We start from the raw sequence: 14971 nt of genomic DNA, 5'->3' as shown, positions 1-14971 counted from the left end.
CCCCATGACCTCCAAGTTAACTGAACTTTCCAGCTGAACTCTGCTGAAATAACACACTAGATGAAAAACTTGAAACCCTGTATTCATCTGCAGGCATCTGCCTATGAGCCGTAAAAGGATCCTAAACATGCAATTGACTCAGTGACGCCTGATTGGGAGTCATAAACCCCAAGTTCCCCGGGTGGGTTGGGTTAAAACAAAGGCAATGTTTGAATGTATGAATCTGTTGCTCAGCCAGCCTCTTGACTGAGCTTTTGTGTTGCAGTCCTGAGCCTTGATGCGTTCAGAGCCATCCACCAGTCACTGAGTTTGCACTGGTGTTTCTCATCACTTTGCATGTTCCCCTGACTCTTGACTAGCAAATAGATGTGTCCTGGCAAGCCCCCAAAACCAAAGAATTTACTGTTATCCTCACTGGCTCGCAGCTTTGAGCTGAAGGCATGTCTTAAAACAGTGCAACTCACTTCAAATGCTTTTGGCTTTTCATTTATTATTGCTTGTCACGCGATGTTCTTTGAAAGCTTGCTCATATATTATCTGTTCCATTTTTTTCCATTTTCCCTTTTTTTGCATGCCGTTCCTCCTGTTTCTTCCCTTCCTCCAATCCTCTGTTCCCGTCTGTAGACACCACGGCGACGACAGAACCAGCAGTTCACGGTTGGTACCACATTACTGTTTATCTACTTTCTCAGCACTGCTGAGCGGCAAGGCAAGCCTGGGAAAAAGAGAAATGTAGTCTTCAAGGGAAACTGTGTTCCAAGTAGACTGATCTCATAAATGTACTCTAATTTGTGAGGCTTGAAAGGATGTCGAGTCTTGTCATTTCTGTTGTAAGTTCAGTGGCCAATGGTTGCAGTCTGAGATGAGGCCGCCTCCACACCGGCTAACTGGGTTAGAGGAAGTTTTAGCTGCATGTAGCCCTTATTTCTATAATGCCGCCAGGCCCTGAAACATAAGGGTCTCCAAAAAAAGAACTAATATTTGCCTTGAAATCATAGCATCTGGATTAAAGGCCCAGTTGCTTTCTTCATTTATAGCCTAGAGTTCCAGGTACATCTTGAAGAGGAGTCATTTGTAGGACAGATCAGGGCGAAAGATTCCTGTTTCAGTGCATGACGTAGGGATGAGGAAGAAGTTTGTTCTTTAATTATATTCCCAATCGTATTTACCTCCATGACCACGTGTGCTTAATCTCCATGTGTGCATATAAGCTTATGCTAACATTTGACAGAAAACATCTCCAGACTAAGAAGGATAGCGTATATACATTTCAACAGCATTAACTGAGACTTGAAAAAGATCATTTTGGGGGGCTATCTTGTAGACAAAATACTAAAAGAACAAACTCATTATGATTTCAGCCAAAAGTGGATAAAAATTGAGTAAGTGAAGCTCGGGAGCGGGTATCAGGGAATCCTTTCCCCAGTTTCTCCTCTGACTTCCTAGGTTGGAAGAGGTCTATTCACTTTTCTATGTCTCTCCCATTAGAAAATGAGAATCATGTTTCATCTGTATATTACTTTATTACTTAGCTCAAATCTCACCCTGCTGATATTGTGCTTTGGAGAAAGACACGTTAGTTAAAACTAGGCTGAATTTTAATAACTGAATCCAAGGGAATTATTTGGTAAAAGGCCTACTTAAATCACTTTGCACACTCTGACAGAGTTGAAATCCATCATTTAAATGACAAAGGGTGATCAGCCAAGCCTATGTTGTTCATTCAACTTTTAGAGAAACAGCTCTTCCTAGCACGACTGACCTTCTTAAATAGACCTACATTTAGACCTTACCAGTTAGAAATCTCTGGCAAAACCTGTGTAAGCTGGCCATGAAGGTCAGGCCTTGATACTTGGCAGACCACCTCCATACCTGGACCTTCTGATGAGAAATTCTAAGAAAGCAGAACAAAAGTGGGTATGGGGTAATACCCCTTCAGGCCCTAATTCACCTCCCCCCACCCTTTCCTGTTATTGGCATAAAGGGAAAAGTTCATAAAATTAGTTAAAGGCCCAGCTACACCAACAATCATGAGAAATTAATTAGGTATAAAACTTCCACTTTCCAAGGTAATGCCCCATAGTGCTTGCTACATCTTAGGCATCACACTCCATTAAGCTCAGTTATTTGTAGGTTTCATCATTAATTGAGCACTTCCTGACTTTTATCGATTATTCTCAGAGCTTTAAGGCTATTTTAATGTAGTTCAAGAGATTTTGTTCTATTCTTTTTAGGATGCTTTAAGTTCTGAGCTTTCAATAATTAACTCTAGGGTCAAATGTAACCATAAGATGCCTGAATTCTGTGAGTTCTTTTGAAGAAGTATCGATCATTTATCTCCTAAGACTCCAGACTTCTGTTTTCTAGGTCCCTTTAATAAAATTTGTGTACTTATATGACTCTAATAGTTTTAGATCTTGGAGTTGGGTGGGATAATCCAAGGTAAAAAATATGTCCCTTGACCTGAAAAATAAGAAATTAACTTTGGGGCCAGTCCTGATTTTAGGATACTGATATGATCAAAAAGAGATCACCTTCACTTTTTCTTTCTCTGTATGATCATATATTTATCTATGGGGAAAGAGAAAGTGAAGGTGATCTCTTTTGAGGGTATAATAAAGAGACACTTGGAATAGAACTCACATTCCTGTGGCAGGAAACAGAGATGCCTGTGTACCGTGAGAAGCAAGCACTTTCTTACTAGTTCAGGGATAGTGTTCAAGTCAGCAATATCTCAGGTAGGATGCTGTTGACCAGCAGTGCTTGAGAAGTATACCTTGAGCCAAGAAATTCAGGGAGAAAAAAAGGAAATAAGAATAATATGTATGTATATATATCTATATTACATATATGATCCCTTAACAGCAGGAGGAGAGAAGTGATAATCCAGGTTGATTCCTATAAAATGCATTTATAAATACATGCCCCAACTTATCTAAAACCCTCATAGCATCCTCATAAAGGGATCCTACCACTTTTAAACAGCATACTCTCCAACCCGCAGCAGAAAGCTTAAATGAAAGCCAAAGTAATATCTAGAATTTGACTTGACAGAGGAGGAAAAAGTCTTCCAGGTCAGTTGCCAGGATATAAAAGGTAATAGAATGTGATGGAAGTTACAAAGCAGGCGACCAGATTTCCAAGGAGATGAGGATATAGAACTGATTTAATTGAAGTGATTTATTGGTAAACCCATGTGACTAAGATTCACTTGAGACTTATCTTGAGGTGTTCATGTTGGGGATCTGGGCCTAGAAAAATGTGGTTTGATAACTTGGCAACTTAAATGACAAGACATACTAGGTCAGCCAGTTGTGACCATTGTACTGGTCCTAAAGTTTTCCAGGTGGATTTCCTTCCATATTTCTCCTTTCTAAAAAGGAAAAAATATTTTTTTTACAAAATGCTTTCCCTTTGAAGACTCATTAAAATGTTTTATTCAAGCTTGTGTTGCTAGAGTACGTATGAAGTATATCAGTTGTTGATGTATGTTGACCTTTTGTTCTTACAAATATCTGATTGAAATAAGCATGTATTGGAAGGTTAGAAGTGCATGGGCATGATTCAAAAGCAAATGGATTTTCTCCAAAAAGAAACCAAACAACAATCAGCCACAGTGTGTCTTTAAGGATCTAATTGATAGTAAAGATAAATGTGAGTGTAAGAATGGTATTCCTAGACTAGGGTGACTGAAGGGATCTTCTTTGAAGAAGGATCTTGAGCATTTGCGTTTTTGGAGCTCATCCTTAAGGCCTGGACAGGAAGAATCCTGTGTCATGTGTGCATGTTGAGCAATGCCAAAAAAAACCCAAAAAAAAACACTCTGCCAAATCCTGGTACCATATGGTCTGAAATTGATGGCAGAAATGCATGAGTGATGTAAGCACGGATGGTGTAGTCGTTCTTATGGTTATTGACGTGTGGGTGCGTGTGATGGTTTTTGTTTGTTTGTTCCAATGTGGGTGCTTCTCTGTAAGTGTCTTGTGCATTGTTCTTTTTGTGCCCTGTGTGTCCCCTCTCTCTTCCCCCACCCACCTCCCTCTTGTGAGGTTTTGGGTGACAGCATGCCCATGGTCTGGAATAGTGCTTGTGCTTTTGCTGCACTGCAGTCAGCTGGCTTCCTCTGGGTTTGGGGTTTTCTCTCTGTCTTTCTCTCTCTCTCTCTACCCTCCTGCTTTTTTTTTTTTTTTCAAGGCTACCTGTCCTTTTGCTTTCCACCTCTTAATACATTAGAGGCTGATGGTCTCATGATTTATAACCTCAAATGAGGTAACTAGTTTTTAATTCAGTTTGCAAGTATAGCGAGACTCACACCGGGAACCCCTCTGACATAATTTTTCATTTTCAGTTTTGGTTCCAAAACGTTTGCCCTGTGCTAGATCCATGCTCTTCTCCTAGACCACTGCCCTTAGGTAACTACCCCACAAATCTCTCTTTCCCTGACTTATTTTATAAGTAGTGCAAGCTGTGATGGAAGTCTAAAATCACATGAAATTCCTTATCTTTCTGTTCAATTGTGGGGAAATTCTGAAGCCCATTTTTAAGCAACAATAGCCAGCAGTGCGCATTATTACAACCTCTATGTCCACCATCTGTGTATGCACCTCTCTGCACATCTCTCTGTTTGAGCTCACAACAATGGCATTCGAAGGCTGTCATTCAGTCAAGGGACTCTGCAGACATGTGTGTTCTACTCAAGAACCAAGCTAAAGAGGTTTACGAATGGCTGCAGGACCTGAAGATTGTGTTTCAGCCTTGCTATGCAGTTTGCAAACAATATGCTACTGTTTAACGGCGTGAACCAAATTTCTGCTAATGGGATGAAGGGAAAAACTCTCCAGAAAAGCTGACAAAGCAGGAAGAACAGGATGACTGACTGAGCTTTTAGAATAAAACAACCGGGGGCGTCTGAACTCTTAATGGCTGGTGATGAAAGTAACAGATTCCATAATATGGCCAAGTGATCAGATGTGTGCTGCTTAGGTAAGAGAGAGACCATCGCCTACTTTTTCATAACGGGAATAATACTAGGGCCAGTGGGAAGTTTTTTGTTTCCTAGAGGTTTTATTTGCTCATTCTGTTTTGTAAGTTTCAGGAAAAAACAGGGAAACCCTGATGAACTCAACCCCCAAACATTCAGATTTTACTTGACCTTGAATTTATTCAAATATCCCTAGGATTTCTTGCTGTTTCTAATTTTTGAAGTTTTCCTTAACCTGGTTTAAAATTACCATGCCATTCCTACCATCTTTAGAAGCCGGTGATTTCTGCTGGAAAGGAGTAACTATCCCAACAGCAGAAGCACTGTCTGCAGAAAGGCATGGGATAGGCAGCCCATAATAGCATCACGAAGAAGTGAGATTCCTGTCTGTGGAAGAGATGATTCTGATGTATTAAATCATCATGTTTGCACCTTAGGATTTTATTAATTGCTCAAAAGAAAATTCCATATGGACCAAAAGTAAACTTTCATTTGTTTAACGAAGTTTAGAGAAATGTGTTGAATACATTTTAATTGAAGTGATGAGGAAAGGCTTCAACAAGTGATAAGAGCAAAACTCAGAAGTAATTTCCCACTTATTGTTAAATGGCAGAGTTTCCTTTTGAAGACTATTCTCTGCCTCATAAATTGCATCTTTGTCTTTTTCTTTGAGAAAATGAGAGCTGTATAATTTTTATCATGAAAGAAAACTACCTAAGCCAAAGCAATTTTAGGAGGTAAATTTTGCTTGTCTTTACTTGTACACTCAGTGCTTCAGTAAACTCTTCCTAATTATATTTATTCTGAAATTAGCCAACTATGGAGGAGCACTATAGACTCATAAAATGAGCAATAGTAGTGCAAAAATAAATTTAACACCACTAACCTAAATGGCTTCCCACTTTCAGATGTAATATGAGCAGTAGATTCCAGATGATTTGGTATATTTTAAAGTTTATGCCGTTAAAAATGACAGTTTCATCTTTAATGAGGTGTGTATAAACTGTCTGTCACTTTTTAATGGGAAACTTTGCATATCAATGATATTTCATAAACATATTTGTCTTTATTTTGTAAAATTAGCTTTCTAATGCCCTCCCCAGGGAAACAAGCCTTCAGCGGTAAAGCTGCCTACTTGAAACATCCTCGTTTAATATGGTTCAGTGGGTGCCAAGCACATATGTAGAATGCTTTGATATTCATTGGGCCACATAAAAGTGAGGGATTAGCCTCCTGAGAACTGCAAATTCATAATTAACTACAAAGAAGTTCTTTATGTTGCCCATTTATAACAATTATTCAAATAATTGTGTTCATCAGTCTTTATACAACGAATAAAGCCAATTAGAAATGGGAACACTTTCAACCAATCAGATTTCAGAACCAGTGCATACCATCCCTACTCAGTAGCCTCTGTAATTTATTGCATTTCTCATTGCTTTCCCATGGTTGCCTAAATCCATAGCTTGGGAACATCCATGAATTTTGAATCCTCCCATGTCTAATTGGCACATGTCCTTGAATATTGGCACCCAAGGGTCATGATAGAAAGTCTTCAAGAGCTGATATGACTCTTTCACAGCACCAACGTAGCTATCAATATTCATTTGGCTTCTTTATAAAGGAGCTTCCCTGATAGCTCAGTTGATAAAGAATCCACCTGCACGCAGTAAACCCTCGTTTGATTCCTGGGTCTGGAAGATCTGCTGGAGAAGGGATAGGCTACCCACTCCAGTATTCTTGGGCTTCCCTCGTGGATCAGCTGGTAAAGAATCCACCTGCACGCAGTAAACCCTCGTTTGATTCCTGGGTCTGGAAGATCTGCTGGAGAAGGGATAGGCTACCCACTCCAGTATTCTTGGGCTTCCCTCGTGGATCAGCTGGTAAAGAATCCACCTGCACGCAGTAAACCCTCGTTTGATTCCTGGGTCTGGAAGATCTGCTGGAGAAGGGATAGGCTACCCACTCCAGTATTCTTGGGCTTCCCTCGTGGATCAGCTGGTAAAGAATCCACCTGCAATGCTAGAGACCTGGGTTCAATCCCTGGATTGGGAAGATCCCCTGGAGAAGGGAATGGCTACCCCCTCCAGTATTCTGGCCTGGAGAATTCCATGGACTATATATATATAGTCCATGGGGTCACAAAGAGTCGGACACGACTGAGCTATCAATATTCATTTGGTTTCTTTATAAAACAACTTACAAAATCCAAGCTTTTACTGTCCATTTCTACATAAGTGTTTCTGTTGATCTGGGACCTTTTGAATCGTGTGATCAGTTTGACATTGCTTATTTCCAGAGCATTTGTTTTAGTTGCTATTATGCTCTTGCTGGTAGTTCACTGAGCATTACTCCCAAATCATTAATTCAGCAAATACTTACTGAGTATATTTTGTGCTTGACCATAAGAGAAGAGAAAGATGGAAAAAAAAAAAAAGCATGCCCCTCATTCCAGTTTAACAGGTCCACAGGTATCTTCAAAAGTGACAAATCTCATCGGAGAAATATTAGCCAATTATTGTGCAGACGAGGGGACCTGGAGCAAGTCTGCTCAAACCAGACACGACTTTGAGCTAAACAGGGAGAAACAAGTAAAGGCCCACTAGATTGCCTAACATTTTGTGGTGCTTTTAACTTCATTAAAGGGAGTAGCCTGCAAATACAGCAAGAGGAAAGGGAGGCCCGTCTCCTTGCTAAGCCCCCCATGGTTTATCTGTTTCCGTCTTCACCTCTTTCCTTTCCAAACACAGCTAGCTGAGAGCCCTCCCAGCTGGCCATCATTGGTGCTAACTCAAATACAGACATTTCAGGCGCCACTTGATTATCTCCTGACCTAACTGCTTTTTCAGCTTTGAGGGTTTCTTTTTTTTTTTTTTTTCAGGAATACCACTGGTTTTTGAAATTCTCTTTTTGAAAAATATTTTGCAAATCAGATTTTCTGATGAAAGCATAACCTGCAATCTGCAGTTAGCAGATGCCGCACCATTTTGAAATAAATGATCCAAGATCATCATCAACTGATAATGAACTCTGTTTGTCAGTCTTGGCCAGGAATTTCAATTTATAGTAAAATGTGAACTAAAACTTACATACATCAGTATGTAACATCTAAATATATTTGTATTTAAGAGCTCTGTCAGAGCATCGACAGCGAACAATCAGGCTTTATTTTTTTTTTCTTTCTGCATGCTGTTATGAATGAGTGATTTGAAACATTCACCTTCATGTTTCATGTGCTTTGAAAGTGGAGACTGAGGAATCTTTCTGCCTTGATTGTGTATCCATAACAAAATGAAATGATTGGAGAAATGTACTTATGGATTAATACATTTAAGCTCTCCAAAAAAGAGAGAGAGATGGCAAGAGATTTGGCTCATGTTTTTTTTTTTTAATTTTTAAGAAATTCATCCTCAGTTCTTAAGTGTTTTGTTTATGTCCCTTGAGGAATGAAAAGAAAAACGATTTGTTTTTACTTGTAAGGCCTTACTCAGTTGCCCAATTCCGCAGAAGAACTGGACAGTGAGGACCTCTCAGGTAAGGGCTAGTCATTAGGTAAAAGGCTCTGCAGTGTCCAACCTGTGGGCCCTGCGTCCACTTCCACAACATGGCCATTTGCATCACTGAGCAGTTAATTCAAAACTGTGGGTTTTGAGACTAAAGAAAGAACAGATTTTTATTAACACTTTCTTCCTCCCCACCCACCTCTCTTCCCTGTATATTTCTCTGCTTGTATATTGCATATATATTTCAGATTGGGGCTGACTCTGTAAAGCAGTAGAGGTCAAATCATCTTTGGGACTGTGCTAAAGCCACTCTGTTCAGTGGCTTAAAAGAATTTTTATGTTCTAAATATATAACTGTTCATGAAAAATTTGTTGCAATTCAAAGCTTTTTAAGGATGTTGGATTATGAGACAAGATCTTTATTAACAACAACAACAAAAAACTCATATTGATCATCCCCTTCTGTGGAATATACTAGAAAAGCCAGGTCATAGTTAATCTTAGGAGGGGGCAGGGAGGGGAAGAGAGGAAGGGAGGGGGGCAATTGTTTTGTCAGATACCATGATGTAAACTAATTATCCACCTCAGACCTTTTTCACAGCACGCTGAGCTCTTGCAAAAGTAGGTTTCATGCTTGGTTCCAGGATTTAGGTGTTACTAATCCAGAAGAAGAAGCATATCCTATAAAGGAGGGGAAGGAGGTTTAAAATGGTCAGAGCTAAACAATTATATGATCTCCCATGATGTCCTGGTACTTCACTGCCAACCTGCTATAGCTCCTGAAACATTTTGATCAGTTGCTTCTTAATAAGTCAGTAAGGAAGGGCCCTTCCTCATTAGGAGAAACCAAGGCAGAGGACCATAGATGCTGACTCCAGCCATTTGGAAACAAGGGTTCCACGTTGCCCTTCTTGGAGAGATTTCACTGCAGCTCCCTTGAATAGTTGGTTGTTGAGGTGTGGCTTTAACTACAGGTCTTACTTACCCAGTGAGAGACTGAGATAGTACCACTGTCTTTCACAGTCAATAGATTTATTGCCTCCTCTGTGCTTCTATCAAGCCTCAAGGATGCCTTTATTTTTCTGCTATGTAGCGTGTCCCAGTTTAAATTTGAACTGTTGGATTTTCCCGCAGAGTGGAAGCTCCAGGAGGCCATATTGGTTTCGTTCACTGCTGCACACCTGTTGTGTTGTAAGCTCTCAAGTGATGCTTGTTCGACGAATAAATGAATTCCAAATCCCAAGGAATTTAGACAGATAAATAAATAGAAGATTAGAAAGATAGCTGGCCATCAAACCAGTGTTTTATTTTTTGCCTCCCGTTTGTGATGGATTTAGAAAAGTTGCAAAAACATTAGCCTAATCTTTTTTTTTGAAGTGAGAGTAGATGAGTCCTTCTCCTTGCTTAGAATATCGTGCTGAGTGTAAGTAGTCCACTCATTTCTGACCCTGACCCTAAATAAAATAGCCCTGTGACACAGTGGCAATTGGATTGTCTCAAGGAGCCTAAGAAGGGACTGAGTTCTCCTTGGCCCTGATCCCTCTTGGCATATCAGCCAGACAAGGATCTCTCAGATACATAGAAGTCATTTTTCTTCTCCTTAGGAAAATGGGACTAAAGCAGCCATCACCCTTTCCTCCAGCATCATCAATTAAGGACTACTCTGGGTCTCTCAGCTCTGCACCAAGTCAGATGCAGCCTTGCCGCAGCTCTATCAATCACCCCTGAGTCAGGAGCAATAAACCAACAACTGTTTGTGTTCATAATAATTCGGTTAAATTAATAATTACGTTGTTCCCCCCCTCCCCATCCAGGAACACTGCAGTCACACGTTGCACGGAAGCCATAAGTCAAGTAGAACCCTGATGATCCATCAGGCAGGGGCTGGGCTGCCTTTGCATCTGGTTTGATGAACTAATCAAAAACTGATTAGCACCTTTGTTCAAAGGGGATGCTGATTAATCAATTACTATTGATTGTGAGCATGGCTTCACTCGGCAGCAAAGAGACATCTGAAGGGAAAAAAAAAAACCACCCAATAAAAATTGAGCAGCTGTCATAGTGTTTAAATTTATTAAAACAAAATACATTATTTTTTATGAAGCTGTCTTGAAATGGGTCACTGAAGGGGAGCATATTGATTGAGAAAGGATGAACTTCTCAAATTTCTGTAGCCTGGAGACTGAATTCAATTATAAGACAAGACAAACAGGTTAACACCCGTCTTAAACAGTCCATCAATAAATTAGAGGAGGTGTTGCACATTTAATGCTAAACTGTGGTAATGAATAATATTACCATCCATTCCCTGCTCCATCTGGGTAGAAATTTCATTCTTTCCTTGTTATGGGTAAATGTTACATCCTGCTTTTTCCTTCAAAATAATGCTGGTCTGTCTTCCGCTTGCCCCCTGTTTCCCTCCTCCCCCATTCACCACTGCCACCTCAGCTAATGACAATTGCATAAGCACCATGTGGTGCCCTAGCCTCACCGAGCAAAGCAAGTTGCCCAGCTGATCCTCCTCTTTAATCTGCATTAAAAAATTATGCTTGTGTGTAGTTCAGTGATTTAATTATTGGTGGACCTGGGGAGCTTCTCCAGTTCTACTTTGAACCCTTTCATTGACTTTTTGGGTGTTAACTTTATTGATGATGGATCCACAAGAGTTTTCAATTGTTTTATCAATTACATCTGCTGTTTCCCTGTGACAGCTGGTGGTTATTGCCACTCATGTGGAATAGAATGGCTTCAAGCCTATTATTCTTCTATTTTATTTTAAAACTTTTTAAAAAATGTCTCCAACTGCCTTGCTCCCTTCAGCGATGGAAGGGCCTTTAGGGACTGTTTAGTGGAGTATGGTGGTAAATATACAGCGTGCCAGAGAATAGCCCTCCGGCACAATCAGAGCAATCCATCAGGCTTCTGCTTTTGAAGCAAAGGCACCAACAAGAAATTTCAGAGCTCTCATGCTTCCCAAAGAACGGTTTCAGTTCCAGCCCTAATACAAGAAAGTGATCTGGAAGAAAAACCTTTTCCCTCACAATCCATAGGAAAGTGTGGATGGAAGGCAATTTCTGAGTGGCCTTGATAATTCATGTTAGTTAAGGAAGGATCTAGGTGAGCTAGCCCTAGTCCCTTAAATAGATTACAGAGAAAAGGCAGGCTTAAAATATGGTCTCGGTTTAGTTAATGGAGCTTCCCTGGTGACTCAGATGAAAAGAATCCACCTGCAATGCAGGAAACCTGGGTTTGATCCCTGGGTTGGGAATATTCCCTGGAGAAGGAAATGGCAATCCACTCCAGTATTCTTGCCCAGAGAACTCCATAGACAGAAGAGCCTGACAGGCTACAGTCCGTGGGTTTGCAAGAAGTTGGACACAACTGAGCAACTAACACTTCGTTTAATAGAAGCCCTGAAAGGCCTTCAGATCCAGATTGTCAGTTCTGGGGTGGGATATACAACCATCTGTCTGGTGGGTGTCCTCAAAGTCTGACTTAACTTGCTTAAAATATGTGTAAGGAACTGTCAGTAGACCTAGTATTTGGGGGGACTCTTTCCTTACTGGCTCCCACATAAAGTATGGCCTAGATTTGGCAAACAGGCAATTGCATTTTGTTGTTGTTGTTGTTAGACTAGTAATAATAATGATGACGATAAAGAAAAACATCAAAACCCAGCTGGACTATGTAGACAACTTTAAGATATGGCCTCTAAATTTCAAGTGAGGTCTTCTTTAGCTTGTATTTGTATAGTGCCTGAGCACTTAGAGAGCTCATGCACACACGTAATCTCAGGGATCCACATTCGTTCAGCAATTGTTTGAGCTCCTATGTGCTAGGCACTGGTCTGGGCACCAGGGATGCAGCAGTGAACAAAACCAACCAGAGGCAGGAGCTGCCCTCGATTTCACACGCCAGGATCCTGCCCCCATACAGTTACGTTCTTGTCCGGGAGACAGGCTCAAAGCCCAATGAAACGTCAGACTACTGCTGTGGGGAAAATAAACCTGGGTAAAATGAAAGCAAATAACTTTACTGGGAAAAGGTGGAGGGTACAAATGCGCACAAGGGGAGGCCAGTGGGACAGGAAGACCACGAGACGAGCATGAGCCAGCACGGGAGGATTGTCCCGAAAATCCTGTGAGATCGTTGAGGAAGGGTTGTTTACAATTGAAGACACTGGGGCTCCTGAGGTTAAATGATTTTCTCAAGAGACAGAATCAGAATTTAAACATAGAATTTCCTGCCTTTTTAGGATACAGAGACTTTGATTTAAAAAGTGAGTATCCTTCCCCTGTGAAATCCACACTTCCTTTGTTCTGGGATCTTGAGAATCCTTTCCTCTTGGGCCCTTTTTGATTCAGTCTGTGCTTGCAAAGAAAGAGGCAGGGAAAGTTGGTTTCTCCAGAGCCCATCAGGTATATTGCTGACAACAAGGAAAGATCTTTTCCAGCATTGAATCAAGCTTTTTCCCATCCAGTGGCAACCTTAAACTCTGCTCACTTGTTTTCAGTACCATTATCCCATTGATCTCCTAAATTGTGGGATGGATTTCCCCTGAGCCAGTCCTAAATGCCATGGGAAGGTGTTGGGTTGCAGAGGGTTAAAACGTGTAGATTCCCTTATTTCAAAATCCCATTTAGTACAAGGCAGTAGACTGGCAAATCATACTGGGTCTGTGCCAGCTTGGCCATAACTTTACCACAACATGGGTTTGAACTTCATGATGTTGCTGATCTTCCCATAATCCAACATGCTACTATTTCCCCCATGGGGAGGAAGGAGACCATCAAATAGGAACTTTTCCTTCCAAATTGAAAAGTTGACGGGCTCCAACACAAAATGTAAATTCCAGTTCTACAGGTTGGACACTGCTTTGGGGTGACTTCACCATATTCATTAATCCATCCTTACACCCCCAAATGCCTGAGGTCCACTGACGCATCTTTCTCCAGAGAGAGATTCTAGTGGGAAATGTATGTTTGGAAATACTTCACAAGTCTGTCCTCTTTATGAGATGTCTACTTCTTTAAGGAAAACTCCAGTCTCATCCTCAGTTCCTTCCTGTTGCTTAAAATGGAAAAGGCAATCACACTGCTAAGTCCTCATCATTAGATGAGTAGAGAGGACTCAGGAGTGTGCCTTGTGGTCTCTCTGGTGATGCTTAATGCCTTGGGAGCGTTTGCATCCTGTTGCATCAGGTCATTTCCACTGTTGGTTAAATTAACAAGATCAAGTCACTTGAGAAGGGAGAAAAATCATCATTTAAAAAGGAAAAAAAATCTTGTTCTCATGCTTAATATCCTGATGCTTAAATGGTACACCTGAATTATAACTTGGACGGGGTGGCCTTCGGCAGGCCCACAGCCTTGACCGCCACCCCAGACCACCAGTCACACTGTGTGCCATTCTGCATAAATGAAAAGAAGGGGCTTGGTGACTTCACCTCAGCTAATGTCTCTGGGGCATCTTAGCCTCTGAGAACAGCACTAAGTGTGCAGTACAACCCTTACTCCAAAGTGCTAGAAGTATTTGCGTGGAGTCAGTGATTAGCACTGGAATAAAGCCTGCCTTGGGCTTTATGACAGTGGATTTCAATTTGACCAACACCTGTTGAGTGCCCATGACATGCCAAGCCCCAGCCCAGAGAGGCCTCTTCATATTCAGCAACACACTGGCTCCTCAAAACAGTCCTCTGAATTGTATGTCGGTGCTCAGTGGCTGAGAGTGGCTCATTGACCTGCCTGAAGTCACGCAGAAAAGCAGTGAAGCCCAGCTTCTAGCGTGGTGTAGAAGGCTGTGGGCAAGTCCAGTGCACTTTCCAGCAGACTGCGCAGGAGGTGAGCTCCTACCTCTTCCAGCATCTCCTGTTTGGGCTGTTTCTGAAGGAAAAGATAAGACAGTAACTGCCTAAGAGCACGGGTCCTGATCGTTGTACAACCGGAGCCCGTGCACAGTCCTTCTGATGTCAGTGAATGCCTACGGAGCTCTGGGCGGCAGGATGGTGGCGATGATGATGACTGCAGTTTTTCTTTAAGTAGCTTAACATAGTTCTTTTGAAACGTTGGCATAGCTGGAGTTACATTGCTAGAATGAGATGCAGCCGAGGGGTAATCTTAGATGCCTGGGATGCTGTATGAGAACCTTTATGATTTTCTTGCCTTACATTTATTCCTTCCCTTCCACTCTCTCAGAAGACAGAAAAGAAAGGTTATGCTGCATGGAGGCTGGTGTGCTCCAATATGTATTAACATCTTAATGGGAAAGCTGTGCATGTACTGTATACATTTACTACTCTCTGACAAGAGGGAATTAAATGTCAGAAGGATTTGTAGCATCTATAATTGAATTGGTGCTGAGAAAAGCAAATCTTAAAGAAGAATAACATATTAGGATTAGCAAATAATGTGGCATTTTGTCAGCGCATGCCATTCAGTTTGTTCCCCTTCAGTAATAAAGTTGTGCTTTTTAAAATGCACACTTATTT

General features: G+C 41.2%; 1 protein-coding gene across 6 annotated transcripts in view; it reads left to right on the top strand.

Annotated features, from left to right (window-relative positions):
* The window catches only part of CADM1 (cell adhesion molecule 1), a 346709-nt gene that overhangs the window by 323375 nt on the left and 8363 nt on the right, over nucleotides 1–14971 (top strand). For 2 of the 6 annotated variants that reach the window (XM_081544814.1, XM_081544811.1), the window contains 2 exons: nucleotides 625–657; nucleotides 8462–8515. The exons of 2 other annotated variants lie outside the window; for them this stretch is intronic. In XM_081544814.1, the coding sequence (XP_081400940.1) occupies nucleotides 625–657; nucleotides 8462–8515 (87 nt within the window). The remainder of the gene's footprint in view (nucleotides 1–624; nucleotides 658–8461; nucleotides 8516–14971) is intronic. 2 more of the 6 variants (XM_081544816.1, XM_081544812.1) reach the window with 1 other exon arrangement.

Source organism: Giraffa tippelskirchi, chromosome 11 (assembly GCF_054371585.1).
Source record: "Giraffa tippelskirchi isolate mGirTip1 chromosome 11, T2T-mGirTip1v1.2.pri, whole genome shotgun sequence".
Lineage (NCBI taxonomy): Eukaryota > Metazoa > Chordata > Mammalia > Artiodactyla > Giraffidae > Giraffa > Giraffa tippelskirchi.
This window is presented reverse-complemented; position numbering and strand designations above follow the sequence as displayed.